The 22,174-nt window shown below is 45.4% G+C and overlaps 1 protein-coding gene across 1 annotated transcript in view; it reads right to left on the bottom strand.

Annotated features, from left to right (window-relative positions):
• LOC120843125 (transmembrane 9 superfamily member 4) overlaps positions 1–14,330 on the bottom strand; it is a 32,043-nt gene extending 17,713 nt beyond the window's left edge. The window contains exons 1-7 of the mRNA XM_040214356.3: positions 14,109–14,330; positions 7,099–7,276; positions 6,914–7,016; positions 4,723–4,775; positions 3,296–3,337; positions 2,749–2,834; positions 156–308 (exon numbers count right to left, since the gene is read on the bottom strand). Of these exons, the coding sequence (XP_040070290.2) occupies positions 156–308; positions 2,749–2,834; positions 3,296–3,337; positions 4,723–4,775; positions 6,914–7,016; positions 7,099–7,276; positions 14,109–14,205 (712 nt within the window). The 5' untranslated portion in view covers positions 14,206–14,330. The remainder of the gene's footprint in view (positions 1–155; positions 309–2,748; positions 2,835–3,295; positions 3,338–4,722; positions 4,776–6,913; positions 7,017–7,098; positions 7,277–14,108) is intronic.
• Between the last annotated feature and the right edge of the window lie 7,844 nt (positions 14,331–22,174).

Here is a 22,174-nt window from a genome sequence, read left to right as displayed (position 1 = left end):
AATCACCGTCTATTTCTTTTTCCGTGCGTTCTAGCGATGTGCCTCACCGCCGCCCGGTACCCTCTATTGCAACGTCCACGATTAAAAAATGTCCGAACAATTCCGACGACCCCCTGAACGTTATCGACGCATTGAAGAGCCCCAGACGAACTCACCGGAGAGGAAGAAGACGACGATGACGGAGTTGACGATGGAGAACCAGTGGATCTGCACGTCCGTCATGGCGAGGTACGTGTCCCAACGCGAGGCCCACCGGATGGCACTCGAGCGCCACTCCACCTCGTAGCTGAAGTAGACGTCCGTGATGCCTGGCGTGCGTCGGGGATCGCCGAAAAAGAAGAGGACGAGAATTGGCGCAACTTATTCGTCATCATTGTCTCGTCGCCTTGTTGGCATGGACATCCCGCTATATGGGCAACATTTTCGGTAACAAAGTTTTCATTTTGTTAATTAATGTGAATGAGACAAGTTATGGCCAACTTTGGGGTGAGTGAGAGTGTCCATATTAACGAGACACAAATGTATACATTTCTCCTCGAGGGTTTATATGGGAGTTGGATAATGGGGGGAGAGTCACATTGTGACAAAAAAATAGCAATAGATATATAAGCACTGGAACACTGTAGCTAAAAAAAGAAATTAACATTGTTACACCAAGAGAAAACACCACTAATAAGATATTACGGTAACATGTATGAAATGCTGTACAGTGATGTGCTATTGAGGTTATGCACTTTAATGCACTGTCGATTCAGTCGACTCAATCGGTCAAAGTTTTGTGGCTTCTTTTTTGTGGCTTTGCTTTGGGGGAAATCAAATGTGAAAAATTAAAATCATTTTTTTTTTTTCCTACAAACATGGAGTGTGGTAACTTTTGTCAAGGCAACGAAATAAGATTTAACGCCTCCCTGATATTTACTTCATTGAAACAATGATGGGGGATCACTGGGTCAATAATGTATGTTTAAACTGTCTTATGCTTTTGTTAAAATGAACTCTTTCGTGGTAAGTAACAGTGCTAGTTCTCCTATACACGAAAGGGGCATAAAGAGACTACTTTCTTTAACGCATTTTTCACAACTACTTAAGAAATCGTGCAGGCTTAAGATTTTAAAATTGCCCATATGTATGCCCCTCGATAGATCATATTAAAAATGCACAGCACAATCTGGAGGTGCAACGAAGAATACGCCCCACCTCACCAGTTGGCTTTGGCACTGGCAAAGGCCAGGGTGCAAAAGTGTAGTTCTGAAGAATCCTTTGCTCACACAATCACTCGCACAAAGAACACTTTCGAAAACAAGGCGCCCACACTTCAGCCTTTGCCGGCACTCAAAGCCGAATTTTGAGCAGAAGCGTACGTCCGCCATGTTGGTTGCGGCAAGAAACCAGCGACCGGCGGGGCAGCAAGCACGTATACGTGTGCAGAAGGGCGCAGAAAACACTAAAACTTAGCTCACAGGTGTGGGTCAGCATCGATTACGGTGAGCAGTAGGCCTCGATTGTTACCGACAACGCCACGAAACTAACAAATAGCAGAGGAATCCTGACGCAACCACGATGGCAGTGCGCAGAGTGTTGCCAGACGTTCTAACAATTTCGCTCATGGTCTATTGCATCGTCAAATAAAGTTACAACAGAATCGTTCCAGAATCAGAAGGTATTCTCTAGACCGGCCCGATAGGGCCCCTATTAGCGACCTGACAGTGTAAATAGTAGCAACCTTCCTACAACGCAAGCACTGCGGACACACTGAAACTGAAAGGTCATTCCAATTCTGCAAACTGAGCATCAAAGTTCTAAGGCTGGTTCACACACACACACTTCCAAACTGCGCATAACTAGAGGGAAGGTTTTCCAGTATTTGCGAGATGAAATCGACGCGCTATTTACGAGAAATCGTCACTTATTTATTTGTTTATTTATTGTGCCCACCAACAGCAATGGGCATATGATGACCTATCGCCTATAACATTGCCAGAATTATTTTCAAGCCCACAAAGAAAGAATTACATATGCGTAAAAAGTTATAAAAATATAGACACAGATCAGAAGCGCACCAGCGTGTCGGTAATCAAGAGAAATCCCAACACGCTTGTCCCAGTCGACGCACATGTGTGAACCGGCCTTTGGACTCTGCAATCCAATGTTCCAAACCTCTAAAAACCGACGATGCAAAGCCTCTGATCAGACATTTCCTCCGAAAATGAGGACATCTACTTTATGTGCAGACACATCGGAGGAGGAGACAAGGGCACTCGGAGGATGTGAGAAGGCCAAGCTCTGGTCGAATGATCAGTGGGCAGACCTAAAGGCTGCCTTTGCCTCCACTGCACTCATCGAACGCGTTTGAATGCGAAAGCCAAACGTGTTCCGAGTCGGACAAGTGCAGTGAAGCAAAGGCTGTTGGCTTTAGGTGTACCCACCGATCGTTCCAACGAGAGTTCGGCACTCCGACGTCCCCGCGTGCTTTTGTCTGCTCCTCTTCCTCAGTTTCTTGGCACATAGTCACCGATGAGATAAGAACGACAGGGAAGAGCTTCAGCAGTCCCTTATCCAGTGCAAACTTCCTGCCTTCGACACAGCTCTGGCGTCTCGTGTACCTTGACGGTGCATGCACAGTCAAAGCATGGTGGAAGGCAATGAACGCATGGTAGAGGTCAGGCTTCTGAACGAGACGCCCTGCCGCTCTTGTCCTGTCGATGGATCGTCTGTTGTCTAACGAGTCTGTTTAAATGAGCTTCTTACCGTTTTCATTGACTTCCTGTTTCTTGGCACCGTTGTCGAAAGAGCACAGCCCGCCCTTCAGGAAGTTCAGCGAGTCTCTGTGCACACTGTGAAAGGAGAATTCGAAATTTGGTACGATGCAAAGTTATGGACAGCACTAAAACAGGCTCGGAAACAACAAAGTTACACAATGTACGAGTTTACATATGAAAACATAACACTGAACACCATATGGCAAGGGGAAGCTATAAAAATTACTGGCTTGTCAAACAAATTTGACAAGATGAACAGCCTAACACTTTTCAACAAAAATATATTTTTTTTCATTTTTATGAGAGGCGAGACTGGTTTCTATATACGATGTTTGCCATACAAAGTTCTCGAAAAGATCCTACAGTGGGCTTTAATATCCAACTGTAAAGCTACATCTAGATGAATCTTAATTAGCCAACTTATTTTTGTACCAATTTATAAAACCAAAAAGTTAATAACAAATACTAGATCCGACCTTAATGGAATGGGTGAAAATATAAAAAATTACAGCAGGAACAAAAAAAAGAAAACAAACCTTTTTGTGGCAACTTCGAAACCAACAACTCGATGGTCTTTGCTGAAAGAAAAGAAAGCAAACGCATCATAATCTCATACTAATGAAAACTACAGTAATCCCACGTTATAACAAAATCTCTTTTTTTTAATTATTGCTTTCATCGAAAAAGCATTTTTAACTGGATTATTCAAAGTGTATCAACGGCCGGCCACGCTTATTACGAAGGCAGCGGCACCGAAGGCATGCAAGCCTACATGGAGGGTGCACGAGAGACCTTTGCGTTCCCTCCCCCTTCTCCACCGAGGCAAATGGCAAACTGAGAAAACAGAGTAAATGGGTGATGGAGGAAAGAGCGCGCAGAGCTGGCAGAGCGCCGCTTCCGATACTGATGCGCCGACGTGGGCAGGGAGCAGCGTCCACTATCCGATGCTACCTACAGTGCCCGCGGGCGATGCTGTCCGACTCCTTTCAGAATCGGGTCAAGGGAGCAATGGAGCCTGGAGGAGAACACCCCTACAGGAGCCACCGACGCGCGCGCCTGTAGCGTATTACATGCACATGTGCGTCGTACGAGAGATTGGGAGTGTTTACCGAAAGTCGCTTGAGGTTGAGAAAAGTGGCCGGCCTAAGTACAAAACCATTAAAGAGTTCGACATTCCAGCATCGGCTGTTCGACACCGTCCCCTATTTTGCGGAACAAGCAAGGCATATTGGACGGGTTCGAGAAGTTTCTCATGCAGGAGAAAGCGAGCCCGCAACCCCAAGATGAAAGATCTCCAAATGCTTCGCGCACGTTGGATTTTCTCTCGTGAGCACGCATGCTGAGCCGGCGCACAATTTCCATAGCTGCAACAATCTTTACAGGAGTGTGTGAAAACATGTTGGCAAAGTCACTGAGGATAACTTTGATTCGTTTGCGCTTGTCGACGCTGACGTTCCCGCTGTTGCTCCTGCCACAGATGCTGCGATCATACACCTTGCGTGCAGCCAGGGTTAACATGAAGCGATGCTGGAGAGGCACCTCAGGAAATGCCGATGACTGCGGAGACGCGAAACATCCTACAGCTGTTTCGCAACAAAGTGGAGTGCAGCGGCGGGAAGAGTGTTCTTGCGACGCCTGGAGCAGTTCGAGAACAGACGCACGGATGAAATTGTCGGCAAACTCTATATAATATTTTTTACTCGGTAAAATTGCCACGGGATGTTAATAACCAAGGTTTGTTTGATTAAATATAAGGTCCGAGTGTTCCGCAGTGTTCTCATCTATCTTCGAGGCTGCTGGCACTGACTTTTTTTTGGCTCTATCGCTTTTATCGAATTACCGTTCATATCAAATATTTTTGACAACCAATTGACTTTGTTATAACGAGGGATTACTGTGCTTGAGTGTCAAATAATTAGCATTCAAGTCCAAGCTAAAGCCATATAATGAGCACATAACTCACTCGTCTTCAGTGTGGTAGTACAAGATAAGCTTCAGGTGGTTGTTGATGTAGGGCTGAAACAAAACGAGACAAATGAATCTACTAGTATAAACAGCTCAGAAGCTAGCACTGCAATAAAGTGACACTTTCACCTGATACAAGCCAAGTTTCAAGTTCAAGAGCTTCAGACGAACCATGGAGCTCACAGTTAAACATTTAGCTAATCAAGCCAATGGGGTCAGTCAACCAAATGAGCCATAATGATAATGCAATTAATGCAAGGATGCAGCGAACAGATTATCCTGGGAACAGATTATCCCTATGGTAAACGTCAACTCCACTAAACACGCATCACCTCTCCAGCTTGCAGAAAAAGCTTGGTCATTTCGGTTCTCTAGTCTGGGAAACCTTGTTCCGACTCCTTCACGCCGTGAAAGTAGTATACTCCGTTTCACCTTATGTTGTACCGCAGCGAAGGCTAGAAGCTCAATCTCATAACGTTGGCAGCTTTCCTTAATGCATGAGAGCTTGTGCTGCCAAGATCTACCCCAAAGAGAGGAGCTTGCACTCGTAGCCTTTCCTGCGGTACATCATAAGGTGAAATAGAGTATAGAGAGAGCACATTTCGAGACCTCCATTCGCTCGGCACATACAAAAGTGGCTCAGATTGCAGGGAGATAAAAAAAGATCCAAGATAACGATCTGCACCACTCTTTTATATAGAGTTGGCACCCATGTGAAATTATATATGAGTACTATCAACACTAATAGTGAAAAAAATTAAGAAAAAAAAAACACAGGCAAGCTCGTGAACAAAATTCATAATGAAAATTCAGAGACTGGGGACAGATAAAGAAATGAACAAGAATGCACTCAGTCTCATAACTCATTCATCGAAGAAAAAAGGTGACCTTCTCTATAAATTCTGGCTGGTGGGATGGAATGGACAATCAAGAAAAAAAAGGTGATGAATATAGGAACGCTCTGCAGGATAAAAGGAGCACTTGTGATTGAATGAAGAGATGAAAAGGTTTCTGCAGATGACAAATTGGGTTCAGTGAAGGGTCAGTACAGTGAGGGTTTAATCCTTTGTTGGTTCTGCTTGTGGTTTGGGGGAGGGGAGGGGGGTCACCCAGTGGCAGTAGATGTTGTTTCTTGTCTTCCATCTTATCTTGGAGCAAGGAGTTTGGTAACCTTCGGAGAGGATGGACGATTGCATAAACTTGATGATGTGAATTACAATCAAAAGCTATTTTTTTTAGATGGTCCACGTGCCCATTTGTGTTTTTATCTGTTCCCGGACTTGGGTTTTTGCATTATGAGATGAGCACCATCAGCTCAAAACAAGCAGAACAACTTGTGGCTACACACAAAAATATGACCATAATAGTAAGGCCAACTGTGCAAGTACGGGACTTACTAGTTACATTGGTGTGGATATCACCTTTCAATCCCTCCTCAATCACATTCAATAGAGGCGGAACATGGGGCAACACCTCAACTGGCGGCACTTGTTTGTTGCTGGCCGAACGGAAAACGTAACAAATAAGAAAGCCTGTGAATATGCTTTTTTAGATAGAAAGTACCCCCAAAGATAGCTTTAGGAAGTGCCAAAATTAACAAAAACTAAGCAAAGCATAAAAAATAAGAAAAGCTTCTGGAAATCAAGAGCATGCTATATATCTGTACTTTCAGGACTGTCTCAAAATGTAGCAAAGAATAATGTTTGCTCTGAAACTGGGTTCCTTAGAACCCAGGGGTTGTCCAGAGCACGCTCAGGGGTACCCTTATGCCTCCAATTTTACTGGGTGGCCCCTGCCCCCCCCCCCCTCGCCGCCGCCGCCGCCGCCGCCCCTCCCCTCCCCCCCAGTAAATAGGGTAAATAAATTAGTTGAAGGTCAATACACTTCACACTCATTCATTCTTTTACTTGATGCTTCTCACCTTTGTCAAAAACAGTAAAGGATGCCCTTTTCGCACTACACTAGTTGTCTTGTTTTATACCCCCCATTCCCCTTCCCCCGCTGGCATGGGGTGTCCAGTTGCTTTATCTGCTCCCATAGGGGTCCTCGACACATTCATGCTTGAGAACCACAGCTCTACTGCATAAGTGCCAAACCAAAGGGAGTTCCCCATCTATCAATCCAGAAAGATGGGCATTTCCCAAGATCAAAGTATCTGAGAACCTCCACTGTAAAAAACAACCCCATACTTTGTCGTCCTCCACAAAGCCAAGCCTGTAACCATGTTCGTAGAGGGGCTGCGAGCTGTCGAACGACTCCAGCCTCGTCGCACACGGCATGTTGTCCGCCAACCTGAGATAGAAAAAAAAACGACGAGATAAATCGTGAATCGTGTTCCCAGAGTTGTACCGGAGAGGGCATGTGTCGCGCTCACAGGTGGACGGAGTACTGGTGCCGTATCCTGTAGGCCACCAGCCTCGAGTCGTCCAGCTGCCAGGAGATGGGAATGGGCTTGTTGTCCTTGAGGTGGCACAGGAGCCGGCACGGCTGGTTCACCGCCATCTGCACCTCGTACGGCGTGTTCACTATGCGGTCGCCCCTCAGCACCTCCCCTGCAAAGAGACGCGACCCGATTCGGGCATCGAGCGATGGCGCCAGACATCGATTTAGGCGAGCTGGAGAGCCGCTCATGGTATCGACGTCCACACAAGAATATGAAGAGAATTTTAAAAATCCCACCTTTGAACAAAAGTAGAGTTGCAAGTAACGCAGGACAGAAATAGAACCTCCCACAACCTGGACACCTCGAAACGTCCTGCCTCTTTCACTCTAGAGTAACTGTATAGGCTCTGCTTGCAGAGCCAGAGTAGCGCGTTCCTTTTCCTTTCGCCGCCATCTCCGTATCGGCGGAGGAGTGGTCACGTGCGCAGAACTGGATCCGACCTTCTTGCGGGAAAGCGGCTTTCCACAGCGATGAGTTTCGGTGAGAACATATATTCCGCTTTGCGTTCGCAAAATATAGATCTTAGACTAACATCGAACGAACCGAAAGCCTCCTAAGTCATTGAACATTATGTGTATCAACTGGGTACAGTATAATTCTGTTTTTTATAACGCCAGCAATGTTTTGGGACATTCGTTTTCAGCGTATGTGAAGCAGACGACACGGACGAGGATCGCGTTCCCCGCGTCTGCGGCTCTCGCAGAGCGATACGCGATACCGATACGCGACCGGCTCATCCGGCCATCTTGGCGAGTCGGCGAGCTCTCGTTTGAAAGCGGGAGACGGCCTTTTCGTCAGCCGCCACGTCGTTTACCGCATTAAATTTTGCATGCGCGTAGAAAGAGCCCCGTCAAAATGGCAGGCTGTAGTGTTACCAAGTGCACAAATAGCGCAGACAGCGGCAGGAGCTTGTACTGGATTCCGACGGCGAGACACGATTTGAGACGCCGCCTCGTTTGGCTTTTTCATATGGGAAGGAGATCATTTTTAATCATGGTCTGCCCTTTTACAATACCCCAAAAGATTTCTGCAGGCAGTTGTGTGGATAAACATGTTTTAGAGACTGTTAGTGCTGTGCCTGTTCGCAATTTCTTCAAGGGACCATGTCGGTCGTAGCAAAACAGCCTAATAGGTTCAACAAAATGTTCAAAATAGAAGAGAAGGCAGATGGGAGGGGAGGGGAAGGGGGTAGGTTAGTGTCACACACTGAAAGTAGACAGAGCTCTATTGCCCTATTCTCGGGGCGGAATATACTGGTCAATAGGAAAACAGTCAATCTCGGCATCATTCTGGTTCCTGCAACGAATTAGACTGCAACTTCAAAGACTTGTCCGCAATGAAAGTAGAACGTCGGTGGACTTTTTTATATTAAGCAGTTTGCACCTTGCGGCAGCTCCCAAAGTTTGGAGCACCGTCTAACATTTATTATTCGCGAGCCCCTGATGTTTGCGATCCCAAGCGAATTCAAAATTTAGACCAACTTGAAAGCATGCGAAAATTCCGGTCTCCAAGAGCGCTCAATTCGGCCGTCTCGAATTCGTAAAAAGCCAAAAACTTCGGATAAGAAAAAAAGAAAAGTTGTACACTATTTTAGCATGAAAGTGGGCATGCTCGACATTCCTCAGATTCGCATATAATTGGAACGCACAAAGGTAAAGCACTGTTCCGTCTACATAATATCAAATGAACTGTCTGCTGAAAAAAAAGAAATCACAGGCTGAGCAGCAGCACTTGCTCTTCGATTGAACACAAGAGGAAAAGGAGCAGGCCTGCGTTCTTTTGCTTCTTGCAATCACTCGAGGGGAAAGGTCCTCCTAAAGTTGGGCAGACAGCAGGCTCACGACGCTATCTGCGTCCCGGCAACAGCGACTTGACGACTTCACTTCACACGCGACCCGCAGGTGCATACGCGGGTGCGCTTTTTGCGAGAGGGAGACAGGAAACGACGGGACAACGATCACGGCGCATGCGCGGCTCGTCGCCGCACGCCGCATTATTTTCCTTCCGCAGCGCGCCACAGCACGCCGCAGCACGCTGCCTCGCGTCTGCGCCTTCGTGCCCCTGCAAAAACCGACCGTGGCTTCCCGCAGTGCTTGGCTCCAGAATGGCACCATTGCGGTACTCTGCTCCGCAAGCGGAGCATGTACAGTTACTTTATTTCACTCTACTGAAGTCACGCTTTTGAGTGTCAATTGAGTCGCGGGAGGTTCCATTTTTGGCCAGCCCTGCATTCGGCCAGCGGACAGACACACTGGCTGCCACGGGTTAGGGTGCCACCATCCCAGTGATGGTGGCACCCCTTTGACGGCCATGGCGTTTCTTTCTGCGACCGACCGCCAGGATTGCGACAGTTTTTGGTGCTCTGCCGTGTACTGCTCCAACGTATGTTGTTGCCATCTAGGAGACACCCAAATGCACAAAAGGTGTAGGAGACAAAACACCACAATGGTCTGTTGGACGAGTTGCTTGTACACAATAAACACTGATGCACCAAGGACAATTGGAAAGATGCAGACGTAGATGAGTGAAAGACGCTTGTCCAGTCTACGTCCTTCACTTGTCCTTGGTGCATCAATGTTTATTAAGACACGTAATGCATCAGTCTGAGGCGTTCCACGTGCTAGAGATGCTGGTAGAAGTATAGTAACAATAGAGCCATAAAGTTTTCATTTTTTTCTTTCTGCTGTATTTTGTTCTATCTTGTTTTGTTCTTCCATTTTCTGCTTTGGGATGCACTGGGAGAGGTGAAAGTTGCATATCTACTCTACAGAATAATGCAGCTTAAACAACGAGAATGGTGATCCATAATAGTGTGACATAGATGCTCAAGTGAATACAAAAAGGCTCCTAGGGGGCAGAAGCAAGCACACAAAGCCCCACCTAAGGGGGCACTACCACCCATAAAAACAAAAAACTGTTATTTTTGCCCGGCAATCTAATACGATGTCAGAAGACTACCTAGTCATTATTTTGCTACAGATTCACATATATTTTTAATAGAGTAAAAAAAAGCAACTGCCCAAAACCGAAACATGATTACAGAGCTAATGGCCGCGACATATGGACTGGGGAGGAAGGAGAAATATAGAGGAGGAGCGAGTTGAACACATTCTCTGCCAAAATATGAGGATGCAGACAATGCCAACTGGAAGTGCTTCTTGTTCCTGTCTACTGCCTTGTGGTCCTCAAGTCTCTATGAGGAAGCTGCAAGGGGGGGCAGGCTGGTCCTTTTCTGGTGTCGAGCCGGAGGTCGTATGAGACTGCCTCGCAGGCCACATGAGGCCCTCGGGCCATGGGTTGCCAACACCTGGCGCAGGGGATTGCGTGACCGCTCATACAACGTGATAGCCATGTTTTTGGCGGCTTGAGGCCAATATTGCCATACGGAGCCGAAGGATCGGTTTCTGCTCATGTTTAAAGGAAGATTTCACAAAATATATCCCATTTCTAGCAAAGAAATTGACGTAGTCCCTTTTATTAGCACTTTTTTATGTGAAATCATTCATAATCCCGAAAATTTCAGGATTGAGCGGAGTTGCCCTTTAACAAAAGCTGAAGAGATAAAAAAAGAGTATGTGCCAGAGCTTTGAAATTAAGGAGGCACGAAATTTCAAAGTTTAACACAGCCTATCTGATATTAGAAATAGTTGTTTCTGCTATTTTTTTTTTGTTCTGACCTTTATTTATTTATTTTTTTATTCAGGGAGAAGTAAACACATAGTCATTTATTGAAGACACAGTACCTAACATTACTGCCTACACCTGCTTCACATTTCTGAAGTTTGTATCGTTAACTGCATTTGAAAATTGAGTGATTGCCTCTGCAGTGGTTTGGTAACTCAAATTATTATTATAGCTAGGAGCCCAATCAGTCACTTCATTGGTCTGCTCTACTTTAAGAGCACTACCATCTTTCGGTCCTTTTGCTTTTAGAATTGACATTGTATGAATGGGTCTCTGTAGATATTGAGCTTGGGCACAGATAAAGAACTAGAAAAAAAAAATGAAAGCCATTTACAACTCCCTGTAACGCCGAATTAGAGCGCAGCTCTTGAGGAGGAGGAGGGAAGGGTACTGGGAGGGGGGGTCAAGTGACCTCGGGTGGTGGGAGGGTCACGTGACCTTGGGGTGTCACGTGACGTCGGGGGGGCACGCGACCTGGGGGTCAAGCGACGATGCCGATGACGTCATCAGTGACGATGACGATGCGGATACCGATGACGTCATCAGCACTGATGACGTCGTCAGTGATGATGACGATGACTATGCGGATGCCGGTGACGTCATCGCTGATGATGACGATGACGATGCGGATGCCGGTGACGTCATTGGTGACGTCATCACTGATTATGACGATGACAATGCAGATGCCGGTGACATCATCAGTAACGTCACTGATGACGTCATCAATGACGATGACGTCAACGGGGGGGGTCACGTGATTTGGATATCCATCGTGACCCTCGTGAGGGTAGCTCTAGTAACCCTTGTGAAAGCAACTCTCGTGACCCTCGTGAGGGTAACTCTCATAACCCTCGTGAGGGTAACTCTCATAACCCTCATGAGGGTTACAAGGTTTAGTAACCCTCGTAGCCCTCGTGATCCTCGTGAGAGTAACCCTCTTAACCCTCACAAAGGTTACAAGGGTTACTCCCGGTTACGCCGACGGCGACGCCGCTCAAGCCGGGAACGGGCGCCTAAGAGCTGCGCTCTAAAAGCTCAAGGTACACCTAAGCATTTCTTATGAGTGGTGAATCCGAAAGTATGCAAGCTGCTTGTCCGCTCCCTTTTTCATCTGCTGCATACTTTTCGTCGCCGGTCAGCGCGCGTGCTCCCCTGGTGACCTTGGACGCTGCGCGTTAACAGCGCGCTGATGGACATGCAGCGCCATGGGGCGAGTGGTCGTGGAAACTGACAAGCGCAGCAGCCAATGGGAGCCCCGTCGACTAATGCCAGCCAATGGAACCGAAGGTGAAATCGTGGAAACTAGGTGACATTTTCGAGCTTCAAACTGATGACGTCAGCTCGCTCCATGGGACAGTTAATGCTTTCGTATTAAAAAAAAGCTTAGACATTAAGATTTCTTGAAATGTGCAGATTTTTGTCTGCTATGCAGCGCAAGGTGATGGAACTAAAACACAAAGACAGCCCATCCTCCCAATTCTTTTTGTCAGTATCATTGTCTCTTGTTAATTATAAGACGTGTCATCATATTTTACTATGTGCACCGCCCCCACCATGCCACCGCCAGAATCTTAACAATCTGCAGCGTTTTTCAGTGTCGACACCACTAGGAAGAAAACAAGGAAATAAAACTGAGATGTGGCATACGCCGCAGTCTGAGATGCCTTTTGCGTACCGTACCTCTAAAAAGAAACTGTGCATTGATTGTTAAATGCATGCTCAAACTACTCCTCATCGTCCCCTTCAATGTCGCTGACGTTCTCAGTGAAAAGGCAATGACAAAATATTCGGGAAGAACCAATTATGTTGCTGTCTAATTAAAGGGATGGTGAACCGAAATTTGGATTTCAAAAAAACAATGCTGGAGATGTAGGCGGGAAGCTACAATCCCTAAAACACTACTAGTAAGACGATATCTCAAATGGACGGCCGTATTTTTGGAAAAAGAAGTCGAGATTGAACCAGGCCGACGAGGCACGTGACCGTAAAGGTACCTAGTTTCCTCCTCTCTTCGCTTCGCTCCCTCAAGGCCGCGAGGCGGATAGGACGCAAGGCCGCTCCCTCTCCTTCTCGGAGAAACATGACGTCAACATTCCTGCCAAATGCGCCTCTTTTTTTTTAAAAATACGGTCATCCGTTTGAGATATCGCTGTATGAGTGATATTTTGGTGTTTGTAGTATCCCGTTGCACGCTTTTGCCACGTCTTTTGGGGAATCCAGATTTCGGTTCAGCATCCCTTTAAGCAATCAGCTGCAGACAAAACTGAAAGAGCCGCAACAGGTCACGTGTCAATTTTCCCACTAAATTTAACGGGTAAGCTGGGTAAACTGAGTGTGAGTGTAAGTCACGTGACATTTAGCCATGTGATGTCATTTTCCCCGCTAAATTTAGCAGGGAAACTGAATTGGTGTTGAGGTCACGCGACATCAAGTCATGCGACACCATTTTTCCTGCTAAATCTAGCGAAGAAACTGGAATGGTGTTCAGGTCACATGACGTTAATTTTTTTCTTAAATTTGCCGGGGAAACTGAATTTGTGTGTAGGTCACGTGACGTGAAGTCGTGCGACGTCGTTTTTCCCGCTAAATTTAGTGGGGAAACTGGACTAGAGTTGAGGTTATGCGACACCAATTTTCCCGCTAAACCTAGCGGGGAAATTGAATTTTCATATAGGTCAGGTGACATCAAGTCATGTTACGTCAATTTTATAGCTAAATTTAGCGGGGAGAAAGAAACGACCAGAAACATACCTCAAAGTGGCCTGAACATCCTAAGAAACCTAATTGCTTTAAAAAAATCATTAGCCATTCCACTCTGCAAGGGTGAATGACCAGTGAAGCTGTTTAGCACACGACACAGACGTGACAGAATTTCGAACAAAAGCCGGAGGAAACTAGACATGCGCGATGGGACTACCACCCCGGGAGAGCGGAAGGAAAGGAAACTAGGCACGCAAGTGCTTGGGACGACGACAAAGAGAAGGCGGTGCAAACGTAAACATGGCCGACGCAGGTCGCACAGCGGAAAATTGTTGACAATCCTTTTATTAACCAGCTGAGTGTCTACTGATCTCGAAAATGGTGCCTATTGATAACTAACCTACTGAAAATGCATATCCAAGTGAAGAGACGTACAAGCTTTTGCATAGAATGAAGCGATTTCGCATCAAATTCGGGACCCGAGTTTTTGTTGACGCACATGAAAAATCCACGGAATCCTAGCCATAAACAGCCTCACTGTAGAAAGGGCGACTCACCCAGGTTTTCAGACTTGTAGCTGAGGGTGCCGTTCTTGGGCTTGCACAGGTTGAGGGAGTAGTATGAATAAGGCAGCTGGGTCAGGGTGCTCGTCATCTTGACCGCCTTCACCTCGATAGCCTGACCCCGCCGGAACTCCACGGGGGCAACGCCAGGAACGTAGAAGGCAGCCGCCCCGTCTGGCAGCAAGCAAGCCACGAGCAGTGAAAGCAGCAGCAGACGAGGGACGGGGACCCGAAAAAGCCTCCTTACTGGGTCCTGAAACAGAGGGGAAGCGGCGAATAAGAATTGCGCTTCTAGCATGCATAACAGACGGATAGGTGGGGAGGGGATCAAAAGAGCAAAATGGCACGAGAAATGAAGGAAGAGCAACCGGCCTCTATGGTAGAGATTCTCAAACTTTTCTGTCTCGACGAATCTGTCTGCCTCGACTGACACGGCCAAGGAATCTCCCCCAGGTTTTGCAATGATGCAAAAAAACAGTTCTGGAGCCTACAAACCTTGAAGCCAATAATGCACATACTAGGGAAGTGGTTTTCACATGGGGGTCCATGGACCCTTTGGGATCCCTAAATGTCTTCTTGGGTTCCCTGAAGCCTTAGACCGGCAGTTCTCGACCATGGATGTTTCAGAGCCCCCTTCCGGATTGGCGGAAGTGATGGGGGACCCCAACCAAAGGGGGGAGGATGCGGTATTGAACAACTGCAACGACAAAAGGATCAATGATGGAAACTAAATGAGTGCAAACCAACTTTTCAGCCCTGAAATAGAGCATAATAAACCCTAATCTCTCAGTGCACATGGCCTCATCTATTTAGTTTTGTGGGGTAGCCAGCATCCATTAAAAAAAATGTTTCAGTGCTTGGCTTCACCGACGGTATAAAGCTTCAGGGACTCCGAGGAGGCCTTAAGGGACCCCAAAGGATCCACATGCCCCATTTGGAAACCACTAGCCTTAGAAAATCAGCCAAGAAGAGCACTAAAACTTTCATTTTTATTGATGCTGGCTGTCCCGCAAAAATAAATAGACCAAACCACGCACCCTTGAGACAGGGTTGATTATTCACCATTTGAGAGCTTCAAAGTTGGTTTGCACAGGCTTAGTTTCTTTCATTTACCCTTTCTCCATTGTAATTAAGACCTGCTGAAAGATAACCGTCCCAGCGAGCAACTCGCTAAACAACATTGGACCCACATTACCCGTAACATCATCCCGCCACCCTTGCCCACAAGCTCCATTTCAATATGGTCAGCACCTCTCGTATCATCTGAACACAATCTCATCCCATCCTCACTAGATGCGGCGCCGCAGGCCCCTTCATGGTATGGGTCACTTGCCTTTTTGGAGCGCCGCGGTTCTCCTGAACCAAAATAAACTACTACTACTACTACTGCTACTACTTATTATTATTATTATTATTATTATTACTAGTATTACTCCCTCCTGGTGGGGGAGGTCTCCAATCACTTCTGTTGATCCGGAAGGGGTACCCAAAACATTGGTGGTTGAGAACCGCTGTACCAGGTTGTTATCTGACTCAGTTATCCATCAATGGATGGCCCAGATTTGCTGAAAGAGAGCGTAAACTATAAAAATGCTTCACTTAGGGGCAAGGGTGGTCGGGGAACTTTGGAAGCTCAGGGCGCACATGTGGGCATCCTGCAGAATACCAAAGAATTCAGTTTGAGAACCCTGCTTTAAGGCTGTCCTGGAGGAGGTACACCATTGGTAGAGCTTGTGCAGCGGTGCACGTCGACATACCACAGCTGAGCAGGGTGCAAGTCTGTTCAGCAGACGTGGGCATCACGAATTTCATTCCCGCTGGTTCCGACATGAATGGGTTGGGTATCGGACGTGCATCCCTACTGCCATGTGATGCACATTCATGAACAGGAATCAGTGGCAACACTACACCTGCTGCGTCCATTCTACAAACGGTGAAGACACGGGTAGCTGCATCTTAACATAGGACTAGCTCTTTACAAAATCGGACAACCAATGTTTTTTCTTTTCCTTAATGCCGGTAGTTTGCAAAATGTGACTGTTTTGCTGCGCTTAGAGGTACTGAGCAGAAATTTTTGTGACGAATATTGTAACACTGTTTGAACAAAACTAAAAACAGCTTACTTTGAGTTGGGATAACCGTTTAAATAAATCAAGTGATGTTGATATTTTAGACTATTTTGAGATGGCTTTGTATGAGTTTGACAACCCTAGGCCAGTAGACGAAATGTGCAAGGACTTTAAAACGAATAGTTAATTCTTGTATTGAACGTTACATTAACTTAAAGCTAATTAAAAGGCCAGTAGACGAGATGTGAAAGGACTTTAAAACGAATAGTTAATTCTTGTATTGAACGTTACATTAACTTAAAGCTAATTAAAAAGAAACGCAACCAATGGATCACCAGAGAAATATTGCATTTAAGACGGCAGATAAAGCAAAAGCATAAGAAAAAAGTAGTGATTAGGCAAGCTCTTGTTTACCTGATAAATGAAGCATAGGCAGCTTACGTGCACCTTTCTGTTACAATGCAGACTCTTACGAAGTCTGACCCTAAGCGATTTTGGAGCTCTCTCCAACAAAAAAAAAAGCCCATATTGAATCTTGAAGTTGACAATGAAGTCGCTAATAATCCGGAGATTATTGCAAATGTATTCAACAGTTCCTCTCAGTTTGTGTTCTCCGATAGCATGTTCAATTTTCCTGTTCACGAAGAGACAGTAGTGTTAGAAACCTTGCACCTACACTAACAGATATTTTTATTTCTTTTTTCTTCTGTTGCAAATCAAAGAGCATAAGTCTGGGGGACCGGATAACATTCCAAACCTATTCTTAGAACAGTACGCTGAGTGGGCTTCAAAATATTTAACGCTTATGGTCAGAGCTTTGTTATCACAAGGTTCCGTTCTCTCCAACCAATGATGCGCTAAGGTAGTGCCTATTTTTAAAGCTGTCAATAAACTTTTCCCTGCCAGTTATATAATTATTATCACTGACGAGCAACAGCTATAAAGCAATGGAACACGTGGTCTCAGAATAATTATGTGACTATTTAGAAAACGGCCTTCTCTACAAGAACCAGCACGGCTTTAGATGGAAACTTTCAACGTTTACTTAGTTAAGTGAATGAATCCATGACTTTTCACTTGATTCCAAGGGACAAATGGATGCAACATTTCTAGATATGTCAAAAGCTTTCTATTGTCTACCATATAGATATCTAACACATAAACTTATAACTGCATACGCAAAGAAAAGACAATTCATTGAAATAAATAGCACAATATTTAGCGTACTACCAGTATCAGCAAGGGTCGCACAGGGCTCCGTTTTGGGTCCGGTTTTATTTTGATATACGTAAATGACATGGCACAAGCCATTGATGATTTTGTCACAATATGATTATTTACAGATGCCTGTCTCATTTACATATATCAAAACTGGGAAGGATCAAGCTAACCTAGGCGGTGCTCTACAGAAAATTGGCCCTTGGTGCCAAGAATGGGGGATGGCAATTAATATTGACAAAGCTGTAATTCTAGGGATAACAAACAAGAAAAATATTCTACCCTATGCATATACAGTTAAAGAGTCTTCTCTAAAAGAAGTGAATAGCTACAAATCCCTGGGCGTAACAACTGAAAATAATTTAAAATGGGGTACCCCTAGTCATGTTGACAATATCTACCGTAAAATACCAGGCAAGTGCCCACTCAAAATTTGGAGATGATAGCGAAAAAATGGGGGATGGGCGCTTTTCTGGTCATCAATTTAACATATAAATGTGCTGTGCATATTTTCTCAAATCTTACAAATTTGGGAATGGGCACTTGGTGTGAAATGGATGGATACACATATTCTATGGCACTGTTCTGCTAAGCATACATTACGATATTTGAAAATAAATTTTAGGGATGCAACTATGAGTGCCATGCTGATAGTCTACAAAACAGTCAAACAAACATTGCTATAGCTGCATCCCACTAGAGCGACAGACAGCAATAAACGACAGCGACACACGACAACGAGCGACAGACGACACCGACAGACAGTCTGTTTGTCGGAGTCCGCTGTCCCACCTGGCGGCCACGATGCAGAACACTCGGACAAGGAAACTTGTTTCCTGGTGTGGCTGGAGTTGTCAACAAAACACTTCAAAATACACAGACAAACAGAGTATGGCGACGCGGTTTTCGTGCTTTGCTTTTTGGGCATAAAACGCGACGACAAACACGGTGAAAGTGGAGACGATTACTTTATTTCTTGATTAAAACTTCCGCTTCTCTTCATTTGCCGTTGGCAACTTTCCGCAAACAGTCGTGACCACTGTGGTCGTGACAATCAACACCAAACTTTTTCCGAAATAGAATACCCAAGTTGTTCCTTTTTTGGGTCGTTTAAGGGATTCTAGGTGAGCGCCACGGAATTTCACGCCGATTTTGAGGATGTTTATAACTTCATATCCGAGTGATCGAGGGCAGGCGTTTTTTGGTGGACAATATGGCATCCCGATTATCCCAGAACGTGATGACAAGTGTCTCGTCTGCCGGAAGGGCTTGCCGCGGAACGTCGTGCCCTACTTTGTGGTGAGCAGTCTTTGGTCAGTGCTCAAACATGGGTGTATCCATCATGATGCGGGCACGTAGAACTCGGCGTCTTGAAGCACCACCTCGCACACCAAGTTTTTGCGAGCAAAACCAGCCACAGCAAATTCCCTTTCGCAACACGACCGTTTGGAGCCAGCAAGCAAGCCGCGCCCGTGACCACCATGAGCAACTGAGGGACCGGAACTGCGGGACCGAGGAGCGGCTGCCAAGGGCTTCTCTGAAGGTCGAGCGACAGAGCGAGCCACGGGAGGAACGGGAGGAAGGGTGGGAAGGGAGGCAACAAAAGGCACAAGCGGGCGAGGAGGATAAGTTTGTCTCTAAAAGATGTTCCTTGGTGGGACTGCTTGCTGCGCTTCAAGTCCAACGACAGACAAGAACTCATCCGTCATCGATCGTTTGTCGGCAATTGTCCGCGATTGTCGCGGCTGTTGGTCGTTGCAGTGGGACAGCATCGGCGACACGGAACTTTGTGGTGTCGTTGGACAAAAATCTGTGTTTGTCGCTCTACTGGGACAAGGCTATTAGAGTATGTAAATGTAATACAGAACCCCATCGGAAAATTCACATTTAGAAATCGGAGAATGTACAAAGACTTGCAGCCTGGTAATGTACCCTCCAAATACAAGCGAGCAGACTCTGTTACTGGCATGTTAAAACAACTAGACCTTTCACCTCTTTCCGACCCGCACAGGAATGCTAGACTCAAGTACATTTTTATGATGTATCATGGTCTCTTTAACTTTGACCCAGAATTTGAAACCGCATATTACTCGCATTTTAAGGAATAGCCATTCTAAAATGATTTAGCCATTTCAAAGTAGAATCAACATATTTCACTATTCCCTTTCCTAGAACAATAGTGGAATGGAGCCTTCTTCCACAGGAAATTGTGAACTTATGTTCCCCTACATAGTTCTTAAATAACTTGAGGCACTTGTGGAACTACCGTAAAATGCTGCAGAGGCGCTTACTTCGTTCAAGCGCCCACTATTAAGGCTCGTTCACGCACTTGCGACTTCTTAAGACCGAGTGCCTTGGAACCTCTTAGTATCTCTCACAATGAGAAGACACACTGGCGCCCTTTATTGGCGGTCACGTATATTTTCTATTTCTCTTGTGCATCATCCTTTCTTTCTTGGCTCGAAAAACTTTCAACAACGTCATAAACGACCACTTGTCATAGGTATTACACACATTTGACCTCGGAAATCCCGCAACACCTTCACTCTAGTGAAATGCAGTTCCACGGTCACCGCATAGATGGCGTCAGCATGCCAGTGTGTTCTCTCATACCAAGAAATTTTAAAAGGTTTCAAGGCACTCGGTTCTAAGGGGTCGCAAGTGTGTGAACGGGTCTTTAAGATTTACCAAACTTGGGAATTCTGCAGATTATACTACATTAAGCACCCGATTTGATCGGACAAGCGCCCGTGTCTGAATTAACCTAGTTTTCAGCGAAAGTTGGGCGTCGATCCCCAGTATTTTACGGTTGTTTCTTCTCGTTACCATTGAGTGGTGTACGTGCGTTTTCTAATAATGCTCTGCAGTCATTGTAACATATGATTATGTGCTTTTGCTTTATCTGTTTGCTTTTCTATGGCAAATGCAAACAATGCTAGATTTCCTGTGGAAATCTAGCATTGTTTGCTAGATTGCATTGCAATCTAGCATCTAATAAATAAGAAGACCCAGAAGACATAAGAGGGCTTGTTACATAATCACACACTTTGGGGTATGAATGGCATGACCCAAAGTAAACTTACGCTGGCTAAAAAATGTTGAGCCAAATAAAATTATATGGAATCACACACGTGTACTCATATACCCTCTATATAAAGCCATTTTCTTTTTCTGTTAACATGTGCCATGTGCAAGTGAGTGAACACATGAACCTACAAAATAGGCAAAGAAGAACATCTTGAACATGATGGTCCTTCAAGCAAAACCCCCTGGCAAGACTAATTAGCTAACAAAATGGTGATGATACAAGAGCAACATATGCCACAAAGTGTCTAGCACGGAGAGACTGAAGTATGTTTCAGTAAAGATTCTCCTTCAGTTACAACTGCAATGTGATCGCAGACAGCAAAGCACACTGCAACAACCAGCTTCGAGGAGATATCCAACGGCCTTACATAGGCCACGAATCGTCGGCTTAATCGACACTGCCTAAAACCTATAAAAAAATAAAGATGTAGAAATACGGAACTCAATCTGATTTTGCACTGCCTATTCTTCATTCAGTTTCTTGGCCATTGTTGGTGTCATAGAGAGGGCAACCAGTTTAAACATGTTGGATACGAAATAAGTAGCATCATGTTTTCAGGAAATTGTGTCAGTGCCCCAGTGTTCAACAAACATGTCCAAACTTTTTTTCCAAAAGTAAAAGGTTGTTGTTTTTTATTTCCTATATGTTGAGTGTGCCAGTTAGTGAGGAGTCAAACATGTTTTTTTTAGAAATTGGGAGAATAATAGGGGATGTTTGATCTTTTATGTTCAAGGGCATTGTTCTGTCTCTTGCTGGGGCCCGGCCTCTAACCTTGTGAAGTTTGTAGTTGGGGGATGCCCTTGCTTTTGTCCCCCAGTAAGAACTAGGGCTTTTTTAGAATTGACTCAGGAGTCCTGTACCTATAAAAGGGTTTGCTGTTAAATAAAGTCCTAGCTGCATTTGAAGACAGTTTGCATTGCCCCATTTTTAAAGACAAGATAATTCACAACACTAACAAAAGAAACTGAAGAGTGTCCATTGATTTGGATTCTTCTCTCGGTTGCCTGTGACAACTGGGAAAGGAAGAAAGCAAGAAAAATGAACTACAGGTTGACCTTTAAGCCCAACGTCTGCTACACTCCCTTCACCCCTAAGCTGACAGTGCGGCGGAAGTTGCATGCCCGCTGGACCACTCTTACGTTTATCTTCCATCACATAAACATGCGCTCACCCACACCAAAATGCAGAAAGTCGGGTCAGGTGATGAAAGGAGGGTGGTTGACTGGTCCCGCAAGTGCATAGCTTCCACAACACCGTCAACTTAGATGATAACAAAATATAGGCAGCAGCAATCCGTCTCCAATCATTCCTCCTCTGCGAGGCAAACCACATGTGTAACTAACAAAAAAAAGTTTGCTAGTTCCCTGCGTAAAAATGACGCAAATTCGAGGCACACCCCAGTCGAGCAACAACAGATGTTCGGGGGGGAAAAAAAGCGCTTTGGCTCACGTCGCACAACTTTCAACATGCTTCTATGACTTCCCCTATCGTTCATTGTATTCTTTTTTTAGATATATGTTTAGACGGTGAAGATGGAGCTTGCCTCAAGAAAAAAAAATATTGTACAAGACAGATGCTCGAGCTTGGTTCAATGTGCTTGCAAGCTGAACAAGGAGGGATCTCAAGCTTCTGTTGAGCGGAGAGAAATTAGTCTTTCGTCAATGTTGGGAAAAAAAAGGAAAAAA

This window comes from Ixodes scapularis, unplaced genomic scaffold (genome assembly GCF_016920785.2).
Source record: "Ixodes scapularis isolate PalLabHiFi unplaced genomic scaffold, ASM1692078v2 PGA_scaffold8__174_contigs__length_109621045, whole genome shotgun sequence".
Taxonomy (NCBI): Eukaryota; Metazoa; Arthropoda; class Arachnida; order Ixodida; family Ixodidae; genus Ixodes; species Ixodes scapularis.
This window is presented reverse-complemented; position numbering and strand designations above follow the sequence as displayed.